General features: G+C 38.6%; 2 protein-coding genes and 1 long non-coding RNA gene across 16 annotated transcripts in view; 1 reads left to right on the top strand and 2 right to left on the bottom strand.

Moving 5' to 3' along the window:
- Positions 1-9,899, bottom strand: part of LOC117210805 (nesprin-1) — a 112,153-nt gene extending 102,254 nt beyond the window's left edge. For 8 of the 14 annotated variants that reach the window (XM_033454153.1, XM_033454158.1, XM_033454161.1 and 5 more), the window contains exon 1: positions 8,565-9,807. In XM_033454153.1, coding sequence (XP_033310044.1) covers positions 8,565-9,240 — 676 coding nt within the window. In that variant the 5' untranslated portion in view covers positions 9,241-9,807. Of the gene's footprint in view, positions 1-8,564 lie in introns of all 14 variants that reach the window. The other 6 variants (XM_033454165.1, XM_033454166.1, XM_033454167.1 and 3 more) reach the window with 3 other exon arrangements.
- Positions 9,900-10,576: 677 nt separating this feature from the next.
- Positions 10,577-14,463, top strand: LOC117210814. The gene is made up of 3 exons (XR_004488160.1): positions 10,577-11,296; positions 11,433-11,574; positions 12,520-14,463. It is a non-coding gene; the product is annotated as an uncharacterized LOC117210814 (long non-coding RNA).
- A 26-nt stretch (positions 14,464-14,489) lies between these two features.
- LOC117210810 (extensin-like) lies at positions 14,490-20,928 on the bottom strand. Its single transcript, XM_033454178.1, has 3 exons — positions 20,619-20,928; positions 17,214-17,620; positions 14,490-15,098 (listed from the first exon to the last, which is right to left on the bottom strand). The coding sequence occupies exons 2-3, from the start codon at positions 17,568-17,570 to the stop codon at positions 14,634-14,636; spliced, it is 822 nt and encodes a 273-aa protein (XP_033310069.1). The 5' UTR covers positions 17,571-17,620; positions 20,619-20,928; the 3' UTR covers positions 14,490-14,633.

Here is a 20,928-nt window from a genome sequence, read left to right as displayed (position 1 = left end):
TCGTACGAATAAGCCAAAGGTCACTTTTCCATCGCTAAATATTATTTCGTTAATTCTTCCCTCGTTTTTATTCATTTTCGCCCCCGCCATTTTCAAGGTCTGACTTGGCGTCGGAGAAAAATCAGAGAAAGTAAAAAAATAATATTCGATTAAAACGAGGTACCTGATACCTTTCGTCTTTTATTTGCGAACGAAACGATCTATCTCTATCGACTTCGAGATCTATCGGATCGTTATCAAACCTATGGATCATCCACGATAATACGCGAATGTAAAGTATCACTTGTACGACTTTGGATGAAAGAAAAAAAAAAAGAAACGAAATCCGATTACCACGAAGCCTAGAGAAACACGTTGTTCGTAGCATCTTGGATCGAATTTGTCTTTCATTGGCGATTAAAGCCCCGTAATATGAACGCCGGCTCGCTAGCAGATTATCGATCGACCCAATTGGATTGGCAGGTTGCGCCGATTCCTCATCAGGAAGTCCTTCCCCCTTGTTAAATCGCGCGCTCTGCAATTTCGCGCTTCTCGTTCGCCCGGTTCAGACGACTAACCAGCCCGACTAGACGAAGATAAAGTTAGCGGATCTAGCTGCAGATAGAACGAGACGGTTGGTGTCTGTAGCAGGTAGACGAGATAGAACCGGTATCGAGAGAAACCGGACGGAAGCAGATAGATACGCCAGACGCGATGAAAAGCAAAATAACGTGTTGTAATCTGTTTCCTTTATTTGAAGTATAATTGGTAAATCGGTTATTCATTTTGTAGAGATAATGACCGTGACTGTGAGACGTAAAATATTTTCTATATGGTTTTGTATGGTGCACGATGTTTTATAGACACTATAATCGTTAAAGAAAAGAACAATAGCGTACAATACCGAGAGGAACAAATTGTTGCTACCGTAACGTTCGTTACGGGTTTCGATACGATAAAAAGAAAAACAATGTAATCTACTGCTCTTGATTTACCGTGTGATTCGTGCAATTTCTATTTGACGATGGTAATCTTTAGAATTTGTGTAAAGAAGATCTCTATCTAGACTCGGATCATTGGAATTATTAATTCTCGAGTTGCTGTTAGTTCTTACGCTCTCGAGAACTCTCGAGTTCTCTATAAGCTCGAAGCAATAAATTTGGAATTTCGTAGATGGAATATGAATTATATGCGAATTGAACGTATGAACGAAGATGCTCGAAGCAGAATGACTCGCTTGAAGAAAATGTAAAGGTAACTTTGACGCCACGTTGACGCCTTCGCCAAAAAAGATTCCGAGCAAATGTATATAATAACTCACGTCAGACGCGATGATGAAAGATATCTCGATTAATTTTAGATATCTTCGATCGCATCCGTCACGATCGAAAGCGTGGACAAGGATTTGCAATAATTTCAACGGTAACAACGAATAACCAAGCAAATTTGTGTAACAGAAATATGGAAAGTTTGCAGAATCTTCCCTTTAATCGAGCAACGAAAGAAGAAGAAGAAGAAGAAGAAGAAGAAGAAGGGGATCGTAAAACGAGAGAAGGGGAAGAAGAATCGTAAAACGGAAGATTGCCTTAAAAACCAGACATGGAAGAAAGACGAGAACAGTCAAAATATGACTGACAGAGAGAGAAAATATAGGACTGGGAAAGGTTGGAGAAGGAAAGACGGAGCAAAAGGTTCCAGACAAAGCGAGTACGCTCGGAGAGTAGCCTTGAACTGACGCCCAATAACGTCATCGTTTACTATTAATACGAGTTACTATATTACGTTTTATACGCAACACAATGCTACGTTCGATCGTGTCAGATTCTGAAACACACTGCCTCGACATGAATCCTAACAATCGTTACGTGTATTTTTCATCGCTGATGACGAACGATCGTTTGTTCTTCGACAGCGAACCTCGTCGTTTTTACGCAACTGTCATTCGTTCCCTTGGTCCAATTTATTACACCTGACTTAAGGTGTCTGTCATGAAATCGAGCGTATCACGTTATCCAGCATTTTGTTATATCGATTTTATCTCTTCCAAGAATCGAGGATTTCATTTTCAGCTTTTTTCGTTTGCTTATTGTTTTCGTTTAATGTTCCATGATCAGAAGAGTTTCTAAATCCATATACTTAATATTTCATCGATTACTTCAGCGGTTATCTTCTAAAGTACTATTCCACTGTGCTTGCTTTTCATCCCAATATCTTCGGTTCAAGTTCATGTATATTACTTTAATTTCATTCATCTCTAAATAACGTAAAATCATAAATACAAATTCCATTTACGTGCACTGTATTTGTTGAAATGTTTTAATTGTATATTTATTTATCGTTGGCGTTTTAATTATTGCCCGAATGACCGATTGGTCCGACTACTGTCGCTGAATCTACTCATCTGTACATTACAAACCGTAGGCAGAACTCCACTGATTCTAAAAAATTCTCAAAAACAGACGTGTTTTCCTCGACCTTCTTTTCCTCGATTCTTCCTACGAAATTCGTATGTCAGGACTCGGGTGTCGCATAACGACGATCGTTTGTCAGCGTAATATCGTAGATGCTGACGCAACATATTTTTTCTTTCTAAAACGCTTAGTCAAGTGAGCCACGCGATACCTACGAACTCCAACAAAAGACGAGACTGAGATTCCGATTACTCGAAGGCCTATTCGATGAACGTCCGATTCGTACGTTGGCCAACGTGTGGTGACGTAAGGATTTAATAAGTTAGGGGACCGGAGAACCGCAGGAGACCTTGACCTCGCTCTCACCGCCGTTCTTTTCTTAACGTGGCCGCTGTTCGTGTTATCTGAACGCCGACGATTCGATTCCGTCCTCCCGATCAAGGAAGACTATGTTCAATTAAATCGAACACTATCCCGCTGTCTTCGCGCTCTCTGTACTTCTGCCACGTGCAAATATCGCCGACTATTTATATTACATTAGCTGGACGAGGAAAATTTTGTTCTTAACCGAAGGCTGAACCCGATAAGGAGATAATTTCTATTAAGCTCGTATTAACGTAATTCTTTATTTTATTGATTTAAAACATTTATTTTAAATAACGCATGGATAACATTAAAGAGATCTTTGATGGATGTAGAAATCTTCGTGCACCTTACGAAAAGATTATCTCCGTTAGCAAATAAATATATTGCATACAGTTATATCGCGTACTTTATTTCAACAATAATTTTTTAATCTCGATAAGTTTTTCTTAATGTGCCATTTATAAAACGGAATGTTTTAAAAGTGACTGCATATCACGGGAAGTTTGAAAATGTTCAATCCGTTTCATATCAAATTTCGAATATTTTCTGTCGAATAAAAAATGGTTTAAAAGATGACTGTGCAAATTATGACAATCTGTTTCGCTGAATATGATAGCACGTAGCTGGGAGTGAAATCGGCGATACCTAAATGAAAATGTCGACGAGTGTGAATTAAAGTTGAGTAGACGGCCAAGAAAGTTGTAAAAAAGTAATTTAGCATGCCTGAATGTTCTGCTTGAGAAAAACGAGGAAAAAGTAGAGCAAAGTTATCAGGAAAGTTTAGACGCAAGGTGTTTAGTAGCCGAATCAGACGCGAATAAGCAAAGCAAAGTTAACGAAAATTTGAAGAGACACGGATACATTTTGGCACCGATACCGGTAAACGTTAGTCGCGATAGTCGCCATACGCGAATCGTTTTCTGGTTGATCGAGAAACAGGGCAACGAACCGGTCTATTGCTCACGAATGCAAATAAAACGAAGCTTGTTAGGTCAAGATAACGACCAGCGTCTCGTAAACGAAGCACAACCAATCAATGGCTATTCGATACCACGACCGCAAACATTTTGCGGTTTTTTAATATTCAACCTTTGTACAGGATCTCGAATTTGACTTTCGTTTTCGAATCACCGGAACGATGTTTGACTAGTTTTATTAATTTTGTTGATATCGATTGGCATTTATGCCAGCAGCATCGTCAAAACGACATATTCGTACTTTTTCATAGAAATTTTATAGATATAAATTTTGAGGGATTTTTCAATTGCTAAAGATTTCATAAAATTAAAAAGATTCGTACTTTTTCATAGAAATTTTATAGATATAAATTTTGAGGAATTTTTCAATCGTTAACGATTTCATAAAATTAAAAAGATTCCTACTTTTTCATAGAAATTTTATAGGTATAAATTTTGAGCGATTTTTCAATTGCTAAAGATTTCATAAAATTAAAAAGATTCGTACTTTTTCATAGAAATTTTATAGATATAAATTTTGAGCGATTTTTCAACTGCTAAAGATTTCATAAAATTAAAAAGATTCGTACTTTTTCATAGAAATTTTATAGATATAAATTTTGAGGTATTTTTCAATTGCTAAAGATTTCATAAAATTAAAAAGATTCGTACTTTTTCATAGAAATTTTATAGATATAAATTTTGAGGTATTTTTCAATTGCTAAAGATTTCATAAAATTAAAAAGATTCCTACTTTTTCATAGAAATTTTATAGATATAAATTTTGAGGTATTTTTCAATTGCTAAAGATTTCATAAAATTAAAAAGATTCGTACTTTTTCATAGAAATTTTATAGATATAAATTTTGAGCGATTTTTCAACTGCTAAAGATTTCATAAAATTAAAAAGATTCGTACTTTTTCATAGAAATTTTATAGATATAAATTTTGAGGTATTTTTCAATTGCTAAAGATTTCATAAAATTAAAAAGATTCGTACTTTTTCATAGAAATTTTATAGATATAAATTTTGAGGGATTTTTCAATTGCTAAAGATTTCATAAAATTAAAAAGATTCCTACTTTTTCATAGAAATTTTATAGATATAAATTTTGAGGTATTTTTCAATTGCTAAAGATTTCATAAAATTAAAAAGATTCGTACTTTTTCATAGAAATTTTATAGATATAAATTTTGAGGGATTTTTCAATTGCTAAAGATTTCATAAAATTAAAAAGATTCCTACTTTTTCATAGAAATTTTATAGATATAAATTTTGAGGTATTTTTCAATTGCTAAAGATTTCATAAAATTAAAAAGATTCGTACTTTTTCATAGAAATTTTATAAATATAAATTTTGAGGGATTTTTCAATTGCTAAAGATTTCATAAAATTAAAAAGATTCGTACTTTTTCATAGAAATTTTATAGATATAAATTTTGAGGTATTTTTCAATTGCTAAAGATTTCATAAAATTAAAAAGATTCGTACTTTTTCATAGAAATTTTATAGATATAAATTTTGAGGTATTTTTCAATTGCTAAAGATTTCATAAAATTAAAAAGATTCGTACTTTTTCATAGAAATTTTATAGATATAAATTTTGAGGGATTTTTCAATTGCTAAAGATTTCATAAAATTAAAAAGATTCCTACTTTTTCATAGAAATTTTATAGATATAAATTTTGAGAGATTTTTCAATTGCTAAAGATTTCATAAAATTAAAAAAATTCGTACTTTTTCATAGAAATTTTGTAGATATAAATTTTGAGGGATTTTTCAATCGTTAACGATTTCATAAAATTAAAAAGATTCGTACTTTTTCATAGAAATTTTATAGATATAGATTTTGAGGAATTTTTCAATCGTTAACGATTTCATAAAATTCAAAGGATGTATTTGATGGATACGATTTTTTCTAAAATATATAGCTAAGAGCTTCCATTTTGGACAGGTTTTATACTTCAATCGTTTAGTTTTAATGTTTGAATCGCAGACATCCTATTCTTTACCTGTCGTTTTAGAAGAAGTTTTTAGACACTTTATTCGAATAATGAATATGTAGTGTGGGAAAATTACAGCGAAATAGCTTGTATTGTTCGTATTCTACATATTACGTATTTTGAACACCGGCGATGTCGACCGTGGCCATGAAAATATTGTCGACTTGTCGACAACCGATCTTTCCGGTTTATCCCACGTAGTGCAAAGTGTTGAGCGTGGGCAATGCGATTATCGAGCGTAAACCGCAAATCAACGTTATCGAGCGTAAACCGCAAATTAACGTTATCGATCAACGATGACAATCAAGAAACACAGAAGATAAAGATTTACTCGACATGAAGCCCAATACAGGCGAACGATGTAACTTCCAAAACATTTAACCAGCAATTCAGATGAAAAATGTAAATCTATCAAATTTCTATAAAGAATAAAAAATTCGTCATATCGACAAATCCAGTAGTTTTAATACCACAAATATAAATTTTCCAAATTGCAGAAAATCGCATCACCGGAAAATGGCAACGACGTATCAGACCTTGTTCGTTACGTCGAGTTTCAAACGACTGGTTTAACCAGGTCTGACCCTTATGACTGCGTTCCGCGTTATCTATTTTAGACTTAAAACCAGTTAAGAACGTCTTTCCCTTATCTAATCCTCGCTGATTATTTCAAGTTCTTGCGACGACGAGGACGTCGTTCCGTGTTCGCCACGGTTTCGTAAGAGTCGATCCGGTTGGTCGCGAACGTGCGTCGCCACCAAGAAAAGTACCACGAGGTCCCCATGAGGGAATTGCTAATATGGTACTTAACGGCCGCGAATAACTTATTGATCGCTGAGAAAGCCGGGTTCTTCGTCCGCGTCCCTTCCTTTCTGTTAAGCGAGAAACTCCGACGCGATTTGAAAACGGGGGAGACAATGGAAAGAAATTAGGACTCGAGAGATTGGAATTTTATTTTTCATGTCGAAATATCGGCGCATAACACGCTTAATTGGAAATTTTGATTACGTGACATTATCTAAAACAATGGACAGTAAGAAAATGTTCTACATTGAGGGGAGTGATGCAAATTTGAGATAATACGAAGTAAACTGATTTCGATAGGATTCAGCGGGTATTATGGTAACATTGATCTATTTCCGTAGGTGTTATGGTATTACAGTAACATCGATTGGTATTATGCAATTTAACAAATAAATATGATCTAACGCGAGCCACAATGAATTCTTCGCGTTTGAAAGTAACTTTGGGAAAGATACCAGAAAACGTAGCTTTATGAAAGAGATTCAAATTGTATCAGATTTGGATTAAGCATTGTATTTTCATTGGAAAAATTGAGTTTGGGTTAGTATCGAATTAAATTCGAATTAAAGTGGTCGAGTACGTGGTAAAAGTTTATATTCACTTAGGGGTGAGTCACGTATATCGATTACAAAAATTTGATTTGGCTTAAGATTGTTTCATGTTCTAATTAAGCTACCATATGTATCTTGATAATTAGGATTTCGCTTAAATCGATTAGCTACACAGAGAAACGCGTGTCTTGACGACAACTTGATTCCAGCCAGATACGAATTAAACCGATTTCATACGTACAAAGGCCCGATAAAATTCAATCGAATAAAGTTGTAACAAGGAGATTCATCGATTTTTATTGCCGCACGCCTGGTAACCGTGGATTGTCAACGTGAGAAAGAATAAAAAGGACCTAGGGCGTCCTTTCAGACTAACGAGTAATGAATCGCCATCGTGTGTCGTCGGTGAATCTAGGTCAATGCGTAATTTTATTTTAATTTCCACGACGGGCGATCGATCATCGTCACCGGAAAGTATCAACCGTAGCGTTCAACTATCGGAGAACCGACAAAACCCATTTAAGTGTAAATAGATCGATCGTGGACCTCGAAGAAGTCGTTGATCAATTGAATCAACGGCCAATTAAACGAAGGATAATTTATCGAATAATAAGACAAAACGAAGAACAAACAACGGATAATTATACTAGGAATGTGTAAGAAAACGTAAGAACCTTGATCTTTGTATATTTATACCCTTTTAAGAAATCTTATCATCTTTTCCCTATTGTTGCTGTTATCTGATGCAACGTTCCTAGTATTGACCGGTGCTAACACCGAGCTAGACAAAGTCGGAGTTCTTTGCAGTCGCGACAGTGGCTCGTAAAGTTGGTGGAGAGGTGGTGGAAGTTGTTCTTCCACCGAATCAAAGCGATTCGTGGGAGTTCTTACGAAGAAACTCGAAAACACGCGTAGCACGAGTTCCATTATTACAACAATTTGCATTGTACAAATGACAATGACATATCATATTTAACGGAACAGAGAATCACAGAGTTACGTAAATTCGATAAGAGCCTCTGTTTTTATCTCTCTAGAACGTGCGAAACACCACGATATCTGGAATAATTCCGCTATCCTTGACCTTATACTAAGAAAATTCATTTTTACTTTGTCTACGACTAATTTAAGACAAGAATCGATTAAATTCTAGAACCAGCGTCTACCAAATCGGTATCTGTGGAATACTTTTCACAATATCAGGAATGTCTTTCTTCCATGATACGATCCTGATGCAGATTGTTCGAAAATTCTCCTTATAGTAACTGAAATTCCAACCAAATACATACCTAATTCTTACAAGAACTATGAAACAGTTCCTCTATTCGAAAATAATTACAAGATGTAAGAAAATCATTGAAAGGTTAAAAACCGATATTCAATCGCATCCGAAATCAAACACACCCTGAAGGTGTGTGAACACCGGCAACACCCTCTTTCCCGATCGGAGTCAGCAAGAACAAAGAGCGGATCGAAGAAACAAAAAGGAATACCTTTAATCTCGGCGATGTGTGCATCGTACTCGCTCTTACTGCGCACATATTCGATCCTGGTGGCGACGTTCTGGAAGCTCTGAGTACGATATTCCGCGTACCACTCGGACGGCGTTCGATCGTCCAGACCCAGATGATGCTGAGGGCTACTGGCCTTCTTATGCGACAAACTCTCTTCGGATGGAAATCTCGTGAACGACGTGACCGAGCTGGATTTACTCCCATAATTCGGAGCACCGTGGCTATGACTCTGATAAGCCGAGTCCTCGAGGGCGTGTTCCTCGCTCGGTGTTCTGCTCGATTCCGCGAGTAAAGCTCGTTGTTGCGAGCTAGACACACCGCTGCCGATCTCTTTCACGCTCTTTCGCATCGTGATCTTCTCAAATTTGACCACCTTCGAACCGTTCAATTCACCTTCTTCCACCAATCGTTCGAAGCTCTCCTCGAACGACGAATCGCTGGCTCTGGAGGATGGTCGCGAAGAAGGTCCGGACGAAGGTCTGGGATTCGTCGGCGATCTAAATTGTCCGGCATTTCGTCTAGCCTCCTTATCCTCGAACAGCTCGATGAAGAAGTTGACCCTATCGCGGAGACGGCCTCCACGTGGCGTGCTCGGGCTGCTAGGGCTACCCCGGCTGCCGGCTGGACTCGCGCTCTTCGATGGTGTGTGTGACATGACTCGTCACCTCGCTAACCACCACCGTGTCTCAAAGAGGTTTCTCGCCGATGATGTTCATGCGAGTACGTTCCCTCTACGGGCTAGCCAGCCCGAAAATTCATCGTGACGTGCGAGCACCGGCCCCGTACGTTTCCGGTTTCTGCTCGTTTCACGGTCGAGCTGCGCTTCTGGACACCTGTTCTCCGCACACCACACCCTGCTACGCGCACCACCACGTATGTACATCGGCAGCACCCGCTGCGCCTCCCGTCTTCGTCGTCTCGCCGGTCAAAGCGAAAAACCTCACTGTGACACCTTTTCCGCTACTTTCTTTCTTTCTTTTTCGTTTTGTCCTAGTGGCGCGTGGCCACGCTCCTCTTTTCCACGCGATCTTCTCCGTCCTACCGAAACGGATCGAATAATACTTAGAAATGATCGTTACCTAGCTGTTGTTACCTCGTATACACGAAGAACGACACACGCGCGCATATCTGCCTGTTCACGGCGACTGTCTGATGTGCGATACGCGTCTATCGCTCACGGAATGCACTCTGGCCGCGCACCACGGCCGCCGGTTCGATATTGGTGCCTCTCGCTGGTCCCGACCTCTCGCCGGGTCCCCACCTCGTTTCGTCGTGCTGTGTGCCCTCCGTGCCCTCCTATACCCCCAGTCGTAACATTCTCCCTGCCTACGTTCCGCATTGCACGCTCACGAGGACATCCACCACGACCACCGACTCTACCGACGCCACGGCCGCGACGTCCACCAGAGGAGGAGATCGCGCACGATGACGAGGTCCATGACGATGCCACGAACCCATGCGCCACAAACCGACGCGTCGTCGTCGACGCCCTACCGACTTCTCTTCCTCTTCCTCCTTTCCTCTCTCGCGTTGTTCGCCCTCTCTCGTCTAACCTTCCTGATGCCAACGTCGATCGATGCTTTTATCCTGCGTCCTTCTCCTCCGCAGCCAGTTAAATGTCACTTCTCGCGCCACCGTTTGAACGCGTTCTTCGACAGAGTCCTGGTGTCCTCGGTATTCCGCGTGTCACACGCATTGGCATACGTTTTTCCATTTTTGTATCGGGCGAGCCCCTTGAGAAAATTGCGACCGCTGGGAATTGCGGTAGGTCTGAGAGTGGGAAACGAAGTCGAGTGGTTTGAGGTAAGAAGAGGAAGTTTCTGCGTTAGGGATTCGACCTAGTCCTGTCTGATAAGTTTCGTTGTAAATGTATCGGGCAGCTGTTAAGAAATTATCTCCAATTAAAGAATATTTTTAATATATTTGTGATCTTTTAATAATAGCAAAAGGAAGATGAGACAAAGTGAAATATCGTTTTATACGTGTGCTACTAATAACCTTCGTTTACGATTGTTTTAATAGATACGTTGAAAGAATTTGTAAAGCTAGTCGATGGCGAAGTAAAATACTTTTAACGAGAAAACATTGAAATATTTTAAAGTGTAGAATATTTACATTATAAATTTCAGTGGATGAAAGTATATAAGACAAATTTACGCGAGGTAACGACACAATTTTCTTTCACATCCTACGCTGTACAAAATCGGACCAAGTTCTATCACTTGGTATTTCGAAACAATGGTTCCACTGTTTCGAAACAATTGCTATTCACAACGTCGACAGCTACTCTTCCTCTCGGAAAGCTTTTAACACTTTGTAACAGAATTTACAACCAGGCTAGGTATACGTTTAATCTTTGATTGGCACGACGACGAAGAAAGAGGAAGGACAAGTGACGTAACCGTGGGAACTTATGGAAGACAGTGATTGTCCCTCAAGGCATAAGGAGATTTTAATTACACGTCTATTCTTATAAAAAGCTAGTTATACTTTTTATGAAAAAAGGTTCCTCGTTTCAAGTACTCGGTTCTCACTGTCGATGGATGGAAAGAGGTTTGTAATTAATCTAATAAGAAGACCTAAATTATTCAGATACGCCGCGTCGACGAATAGTTTAATTAAATGGTTTAATGGTCATCGATAACGAGCGGATGTTTTGTACGTGCTGTCACTTGCCAAGAAGCGGTTGGCACTTTTGCAAGGGACTATCGGTGAGTGTCGTTCGCGAAACATTGAAGCAGCACTCCGATGCTATTAACGAATCGCAACAAGAGGTCCACGATTCTATTTCCTTCGGTGACGAGGCGTGCGACAGACAATTTACATTGACTCCTTTTTTATTTTCAGATAAACGAGCGAAGCTGAATTACCGGCGACCAGAGAGTCACGTTTATCCAAAGGGAATCGACGGAGTCGCCTACGCGATGCCAATTGCTTCGACAATGTCATCGATCCATATCAAAATCTTGGAAGAACAGAAATTAGAAACGTAATAAATATTCGAGGACATACATCGCTATAACCGAGAATAACATGTTTTATCGATAGTCCGATTCGAACCGGTTTCTCTTTCCTGTCTCTATTAATCCACAATTATATCTATGATATCTACTGATATGAAATGAACGTGTCGTAAAGTTTATATATAGAAAACGACGTAAGAATTCATAGGATTTCAGAGAATTTAATTGGTCATGGAACTAGTTCATTTGACAAAACCGCATAAAGAACGAGCGATATCGTTGGTAGAATGTCGTAAGAAATATAATACGCGTCTTATCGATAGTTCATACTGCTCTACGAAACACCGACGCGTTATCCACATGTCATTGTTGCGTAACGCACGTGATAATCGTAACTAATAAACAAAACAGCGGGAATCGCAGCCTCTGGCTGATGCTTTACAAGCTCGTCGTATCGTCTCATGACACATGTTTGCACGATCCTCGTCTTTTTTATCTCAATTATATCCATTCGATACAACGCAGACGCTGTAAAAACGTCAATTCTGTCGCATACTTGCGTTCCAAATTTTTCAATATTATTCGTTCTTTCCTTGACGTTTGGAATTGTTTTTCGTGTTTAAACTATTGAGCTTAATTGTTGCTTGAAATACGTGCTTATCACCAAGTGATATCGTATCTCAAGTCGTTGTACAGGCTACGTTAAGCCGGAACGTTTTAATTTATTATGAAACAATTATTAAACAATGTATCAACGAGCAATTTCATTTGAGGAACATTTTTTCAAAACACGTGTCCGTAATTACTAGAGTCGTTTGCGATTACCATTTAATCGTGTATCGAACACTTTCCCAACAAGTATTGGCAGATTATATCGTTTTATCGGTAACAAACAAACATCTGTTCGATAGGAGAACGCGTACATGTAAACACAAAGAACAGATCGTTGATAAACTTTCTTCGTTCCGCAGGTTGTTTCAAAAATAGCTACGCTGACTAATGGACGAACTAGACGCAAGTCGGAATACAAATTAGGAGACCGCGCATATGCTTCGTTTAATATGGCCTACTACAGGTCGCTTCAGAAGAAATTACTCTGACAGAGTGTAAGTTACTGCGGAGATCTTTCCGTAAATCGTTCCTCTTACCCACTAGTGTACATAAAATCGAATAAAATAGTCCATTATATACGTAAACATGGAAAATTGAACAGAATCGTAAACTTTTTTACGACAATCGTAAAATTACGGACAAGAAAACATCGTCTAAAAATTAAGATGTACGCTGACGAACCAAAAATCTGTACCGATTCAAAACTTAGATAAACGAGAAAGAATTCGAAGCTACGATTAAAAATCGACTCACTGCTTAACCAACGTAAACGTATTCCAAAATAAATTGAACGAAACTGAAATAAATTGATAAACAGACCGATACAATGCGTCACTGCTACGTAATACGGTGCAAACATCGCGTGCCAACATAAGACGAGAGTGTAGATTTCATTCACAGATCATCAAAGTGCAGCGAAACAAACGTTTCTGACCAAAGCATCCGGAGTACTGCTCTATCGTGACATTTACCATTTGCTAAATGATAGATTTTTCGAATCTTCCTATCGATCTGAATTTCGAGACAGAAAAATGTGAGTAGTGGCAATCATGAACGACCCGCGGCAGGTGCTTCGTCACACTTATAAATAGGCTGGACATCGTCGTCTATTCCTCCTACACGGTTCAACATAGAAGTATGCAGATCACACGCATACAGGGGCACCTGTGCGTGAACGATCAATAAAGACTGATCCATAACCTTTGCACGATGAATTTCATGAATCTAGTCCGTTCCAAAAGAGTTTGTACGCAAACCGATTCATATGCAAATTGCATTCTTGCCAATTTTTTGCGGTAGGTCCGGCACACGGTTCGAAATAAGCGAGTTAAAAAGAAATTTCATGTTCGAGAAGATTAAAACTGAGCTTTTCAATGTTCCAGTGCAATTTTTATCGCGTATATAGTACTCATAGTATTCTAATAACTTGTAAATCTCAGAACTCGTCTAAGATAGTTTATGATATTATAATAATTTTTGTGATATTTCGACGTTGAGATTTTGTGCAAACTTACCGACTCTTGAGATGATCTCGAATTCGATAGTCGATTTCTCCGATATTTAATATTCTAATATTTCGCTATTTCAGCGTTTTATTAATCTGCTATTTCCATTTCTTTTGCACTGCAGTGCGGTAAGCTTAAGTAACTCAACTTAATCGATTGCCAGACACAAGCGTGGCTTGGTTAAAAACGATACAGTCGATGATATAACTAAGCAGTGATTATTCGAACATTTCTTAGAAACTCATTAAATTCATATATTCAACGCGCGCATAAATTTTATGCATCTTTCGTAAACGTTGGCAAAGTATCCATCGTGTTTCGAGTTTAAAATCGTTTTAGGGACAGACGAAAAATGATAACACGTGTAAACGAATATTTCCAACTTCATAAAACCTACCGCTTACTCGTTCCACGCACTTATCCAACAAAAAAAGCCACAAAAGGATAGTGCATCATATCGTTGTATACGCGACTCCATTTGCGCAAGATGCCATAATAAACACTGGAATTGTTCGAATGAATTAGCGGTTTCCTGATAATTATCGTATTTACACGTAGAACCGCAAGTTTTTCGCGTGATCCGCAATAACAAGTTTTTTATACCGCGGTATAAATATTATTCGCGATGAGAGAAAATCATAGGAAACACGGATTATCGCTAATTCTTAATCAGCTTTATAGATTTCACTTTCCACGAGCGTTTTTCAATGGTAGTAAATAATCCATAAAGTTTCTCAATTGGCAATGGAATGTTCATTGATTTCGTGCTTGCCAAAAATATCGCTTAACATTCGGCATTGGAACATCGGTTTTTCGTTAGATCATTGTCAATGTCTATCTTGAACGCTACGTTGCACAGAAGTAACGTTTCTTAGAGATAGCTGCCAATAAAAACGAATTTTCGTCCACGTGTTCCCAAGCATTTAATCTTAATCTAGCACTCGTATATTTTGTAGCAAACTTGACGTTTATAAAATTTCTATAAAAACTGTCTCGTCCAATGAAGAACTTCTCACGCCATAATTCTTCAAAATACACTGGTTACACACAGCTATGTGATTAATACTAATTATTACTTGTAATCTATTATTTTTAATCGTTATCATAAACTTATCAAGCAAGAAAAGAGATAAATTTGGGATTATCGTTTTAAGAACCGCATAAAAACGTGCAAATATGTACACTGTTGCTAAGAAATACTCACTTTGAAGCTGTTGTATCGTAGCCTGATACTCGGCAAGCTTCTCATCCACGTAATCTTGACTTTGGTTAGCTATTATCTCGGCGGTACTGGGTCCGCTGGACTCTTCTTCCGTTTGCGAGTGATCCAATGGCACTCCAACATATTCGTATTCACCGGATCTGTATGTTCCAATCATGTATTCCGGTGGTGCGCCGACCAAGGGCGGTGTTGCGCCACTTTCCAACGAACTCTGTTAAAACGCACCAATAAATGAGAAGAGGAAAATATATGTACGTTACTTTATTACGAATATTGCCAATAAGATATAACAAAATTTTGTATAACAGATGTTCCAATTTTAAATTAAACATTTTCTTAACAACGTCGCAAATTGTCAAAATGAGAGGAAGATATAAAATATAAAAATTCGAGGGTAGTTTTCCAATACTTTCTCATTTTTTCCTATACCTTGCCATTCTTCCCCTCGTCTTTTATTCCTTTCCATTTCTTTTCTCTTTCCTTGTTCTTGTTCGATAAAAAAATAATAGAAGAATTCAGAAAAAATCATTTTCTACCTCGAATAAATTACCACATAATTATTTTACAATACGTTGTGCCGTATATCTACTATACATATTCCCATACGTATTACTTTTAAATAACCACATTTTTTTCTTTTTTTTAGTGCCTAATTTAAATTATATGTAAGTCGTGTATCTCGTTATTTTATCATCTTCCATTTCCACGTATTGCCACGCGATCCATGTTCATCTTTCCTGCTCATCCTCTCTACTCGAACGTGCGAAACAAACAATAGCGAGGTGCACAACAAGGTTCGCGAACCTTTATCGAAAAAATATACGTAAATTCTGTCATTTAACGGTGCATTCACACCTGGCGCGCGTTTGAGAAAACCGGTCGTTGGAACTCGCCGCGGCCTACATTTTATTTAGGTGTTCCTATTTCGTCGTGTTGCCTCGGCCAGTCAGACGAGCGTTCGCGTGGGCGTGAAAAACGAACGGTACACGTGGCGAATTTTCACTGTGAAGCAGCCCGGATCTTCTTCGACACGCCTGGATGTTTCTTTGAGAAGCATTCGTAACGAAAACAAATGGTGATACACATTAAAAAAATCCAGCAACTACAATCGCACTCGCGTTAATGTATATACATATATATTAGAACACCCTGTAGAACAAGATAGTCTGTTTAAAATTGGACCGAACGATTAGATTTTTTTTATCGACGAGTCAAAAGAATTTATTTACTAGATGACGCGTAAACAAAATTTGAGAAAATTGCCATTGGTAAAGGTGGCATTTTTACAACTTTTTCATCCGAGTCTACAATAAAAATTTAAACGATACACGTTGTAATTTTGTTTTGTAACAATATTTAAATACATGTTGAAAATTAACCAACCGTCTGAAACTTGTGCAAATCTTATTCGTTAAATGAGTTGTAAAAGTTGATAAAATTGTAAAATCAAACGACCAGTTAGAAAAGGCATTTCACCTGTCACGAAAGAACATCTATTCTCGAGACTAAGATCCCTCGAGAAATGCCGGACTTCTCTTTCTCGAGGAAGTTGACACGTGTTTCGTGCCGTCAGTATGATTTAACATGCAACGTTTCCTGTTTCGCCGACAATTTCGTACGATGGTCTGTGTTTAGAACTAGCCGGTTAGCAGCTATCTATATGTTAACTGATCGGTACTGCCTATCCCAATGACTAATGGATCCAAGAATACGGTAAATCTCGCTGCTTTACTTTCCACCGAATCTCACGTTTCCACGATTCTTCTCGATTGTACGTTATTCGGCATTACCTCGCAGCAAGTTATTTAACCAGAATACCAACGAGAGTAACGAAGATACTAAGAACAGTATTTCCCCTGCTACGCTCTAAATTCAAGATCGGTTCTAAACATTTTGAATACCTAAAGGAAATTATATTTCTTTACCATGGGTATTACATATTATCGGTTAACCAGCTTGATAAAAAATTCATGCATTTGCTAAATTTTCCGTTATTAATTTTTCAAGAATTAAATTCCACCTAAAACCTTCTATACTGCACGATCAATTTCCTAACCAATTCCCATCCAAATTCTCAGTACCACGAAATAAACTCTGTTATCAATTCCCAGTAAGCATTCAGCGAAGATCAATTTCACATACGATACGATAAATCCCACTAACGATATCCCAAAATTCAATCTAAAATTCTCAGCATCGATAAATCTCATTATTAATTTCCATTTAAACTTTTCAATGTCAGTAAACTTCATGCACGATTCCTAATTACCGATTTTGATACGGAATACTATTATCGCTCGTGACACCGCTTCGAAAAACAACGTACCTGCATCGGTATAAAAGGCCTAGGCGCTTGACTTCCTACTGGAATCGGTGACGGCCACCTGGGTCTAGGGCACTGTATGTATCCTGTGGGCGATCCAAAAACAGGCGACATTCCAGGAGAAATCGGCATTCCAATCGGCACTGGGCTCATCGGGTGCCTCATTCCAGTATACGTCAAGGGCGACGCAGGATGAGCATGATGAACCGGAGTAGGTGGTCCTCGAGCTCGCTGAGGATGCGGCGAGCCCGTGGGACTGTAAGGAGAAGGAGGTCTGTACTGGCCAGACACGTTCGGTCTGGGCGTCCAGCTACCCCCTGGTCCGGGTTTTCCATGGGGTTTCGACGGCGGCTGCGACATCTCTGGCTATTTCGAAGCTCCACGTGTCGCGCTTCGATCACCTAGCATCGCTATAAAGCGGTACAATGTTTCGTGGATGAGTAAACCGAGCATGTGCGTCATATGCAAAAATATAAGAAGTATGACAAGCAAAGTACTAGTTGTCGAACGAAGCGGATGAGGCAAGCTTTTATTTGGCTTACGCTTGGAACCGCTATGAAATCTACGGATTTAGAAAGATGTCATTTTTGCATTAGCTTGTCCGAAAACATAAATAGATAAACGACAATTTCTGTTTCATATTATTTTATCGAATTACGTACGATCCATTTCTATTATTATGTTCGTGCATAATTCGATAAACTAATATAAAACAAAAAGCATTGTGCGTCTATTATTTCCTTATAAAACGAAAGAAACTTTTCGGACAACCTAATACCACTGTTACGTGAGAAGGCTCTTTCGTTAAAAATCCATCGACGCAAAGAAGATTGCCAATTAATTTCAAAATTTCAAATTGATAGTAAAATTGAGAAAATGATTCGAAACGTTTGATCTGCATTTACGTGTAAGCATATACATTTGCATAAATATCCACAGCCTGTTAACGAGTTCTCCCTTAATTAGAATTTATGGTGAATTGCCTATATTGAATGTAGAATAGTAGAATGGTTTTACATAATATTTAAAGAGTACTCCGATACGTAGAAAATGAATCGTAATTTTATTTCAAGCCAAAGAACACTAAACTATGAAAGAGCGCAACATCTAGCAGATGATATAGGATACGTGAAATTTATAAAAAACTATGTAGGATATTTTCAAAATGTATTAAATCCTGTGGATATATCGATTAGAATTAAAGAGATATCGTATGGAAGTTGGAGTGTCTTGGACGTGTAACGAGCTCTGGGTCGCCTAGTGGCAGTGAGTAGGCAGATTAGAATGGGCAATGGTCCAAAAGTCTCTCGAAATAGGTGCTTCGATTGTCTGCCTACCCGCTGACTTCTGCACGTTAGCGCGTGAAAAATGTGTAATAGACAACTTGCGGCGCCATGCGTGGCATTACACAATGTACAGGGGCACGAAGTAGAAACAATGAAATTAAACGAGACCATTATCATCCCCGCTTTGTTCTATCTTCCTGTCGATGTAATCTTGCGTTTGTTCAACAGCAGAAAATCCTTCTCCGTCTTGTTAAAGCGAAACGGCGCTAAGATCAAAGACTTTTTTTTATGAAAAGTCTTTACGAATAAAAAAGATAAAAATTTACCGAAATATTTGTTAGCGTGTTTTCGTTGTTAAAAATCTGCAAAGGAAGAATCAAGGTCGTTTACGGATTCTTAAACGATACGTAGGACACGAACGAGAATCATAGACATATGTCGGTCAATTATCGAAATATAAGGAAGTTAGAGCAGCGTGGCTGTACGGGTCGAAGGTCTAAAGGTTTTTGGCTGGATATCGAGTGTAGGCCGACTAAATATAATCAGAAATCTATTTTAGAACGATTCGAGCACTGGCCACAGACGCGTACGACAAGGCAAGTATATTTGCAACGACTGCGTCAGATATTTCAGAAAGTGACGCGAATATTAACACCTACAATTAGCTTTGCCGTGACACATGGTGCATGGCGCCATGGTTAGGAATGGCGCCTCGTGTTATTCTAACTTTTCGTTTATCAAACATTTATCCCGTTCGATACGTAAATTACGTTTACCTTGAAACGAGAGAAATGAAAAATCAGTTAATCCGCCAGTCGGATACACGTTTCGATCGGTAGAAACGCCTCGAGATTTTCTACTTAAAGGAACGATGATGGTCGTGACCTAATTTCGAGAATTCTAGCTATCTCCTTTTGACACTGGCTTCTTTTTACACCGGTGAGCGCATTACTTTAAACTCGGATCGATTTTCGGCGCTGTGAAAACAAATGCGAACGAGGCACGATGGAAATTTATCGAACGTGGCGAGTTTCCCCTGAAAAGAAATAAACGCGCCTGGTCAAAGACACACGTCCATTTTGTTCTTGTTAAAGTTCACGAGCGCCATTACAAGGGGGATGTTGGACGCTCGTTCAGACGACCATACGTTCGAGTTCGTTCCACCGATTTTAATAAAGCATCGACTGAGGCTGGAGGAATCGACTGACGGTCTATTTATAAAACCTACCACTCGACCACGATAAACTGTATAGGTACGTACGTACGTACGATGGCTAGGTGCACACGGATTCTTTCTTCAAACTGGATAAAAATACACATCGGAGTTATGATGTCAAGGAAAGATGAGAGCCTGATATTTTATCCACGATTCGCGTGAAATACATAAAAGATCGAACGTATATCTGATGGATGAGTTGACATTGAAACGACGAAGTGAATAAACGTGGACGAAGAAGATACGCGGAGGAAAATCCGGGCTGAGATATTCGAAAATTAATGGAAGTTGTAGAAGGCTAGAGACGTGGTAGTTATAATACAATGTTAGCTTGCTGGATCCTGGACCTCGGATGCTGCGTCCAAAAATAAGATTACTGCCGAATTAACGAACAGAAATAGTTTTCGTTCTGAACCGATGCTCCTGACACAGGTTGCTCGTACCGGTTATCCTCGATCGACGATAATCCTTGAAACTTTCCATCGTGTCGCGTAGAATAGGATTAAAGCGAAACTCTAAATGTTGCGAGCTGATGATGATGACGATGATTTAGATGAAACTCGTCCGGGATTTTGAGAAAATCTGCAATTACAGCATACCTTCGGATTACGACTAATCAAATGAAAAGTTTCCGATTCTTCCTACGTATAAATCCTTTCTTTTTTATCGTTAGTCGATAATATTTTACAAGAAAGTTTGACTACAAAAAGAACAAGAGTAACGAAATTCTTTAAATAATTCACTAAATTAGCACGCACGAAAGAAGATCATCGTCCTCGTTTACGTCAAGCTTCTCGACAAGAAAACCGAAGAAAACGTTAAATCCAAGATTCCAACGAAATCTCTTAATTTCCCCTTTAACGTGCAAACCAATTAATGGAATATTAATAAAAATGAAAACGATACCGAAAAGACGTCGCACCGCAGACACGAGCGATCAACGAAATCCAATGCGAAGATTGTAAATCTGCAAAGTAGGCAAAAAGCACACGGTAATCGCGACGGTTCCGATAATATCAGAACGTGTATATTCGATCGATTTTCGTTCAAATCTCGATTCCTCGAACTCTCATTCGGCACGAGTCTCGCGTTCCACGATCTCGGGTCTCGAAACAACACGAGCTGAGCCGAAATGATCGAAGATCGAAGTCGCGGTAAATATGGCGCGTGATCGACGGAGATCGATCAGGTTCGATTTTTCGTAGTTCGGTCCACG

This window comes from Bombus bifarius, unplaced genomic scaffold (assembly GCF_011952205.1).
Source record: "Bombus bifarius isolate JDL3187 unplaced genomic scaffold, Bbif_JDL3187 scf7180000008213, whole genome shotgun sequence".
NCBI lineage: Eukaryota > Metazoa > Arthropoda > Insecta > Hymenoptera > Apidae > Bombus > Bombus bifarius.
This window is presented reverse-complemented; position numbering and strand designations above follow the sequence as displayed.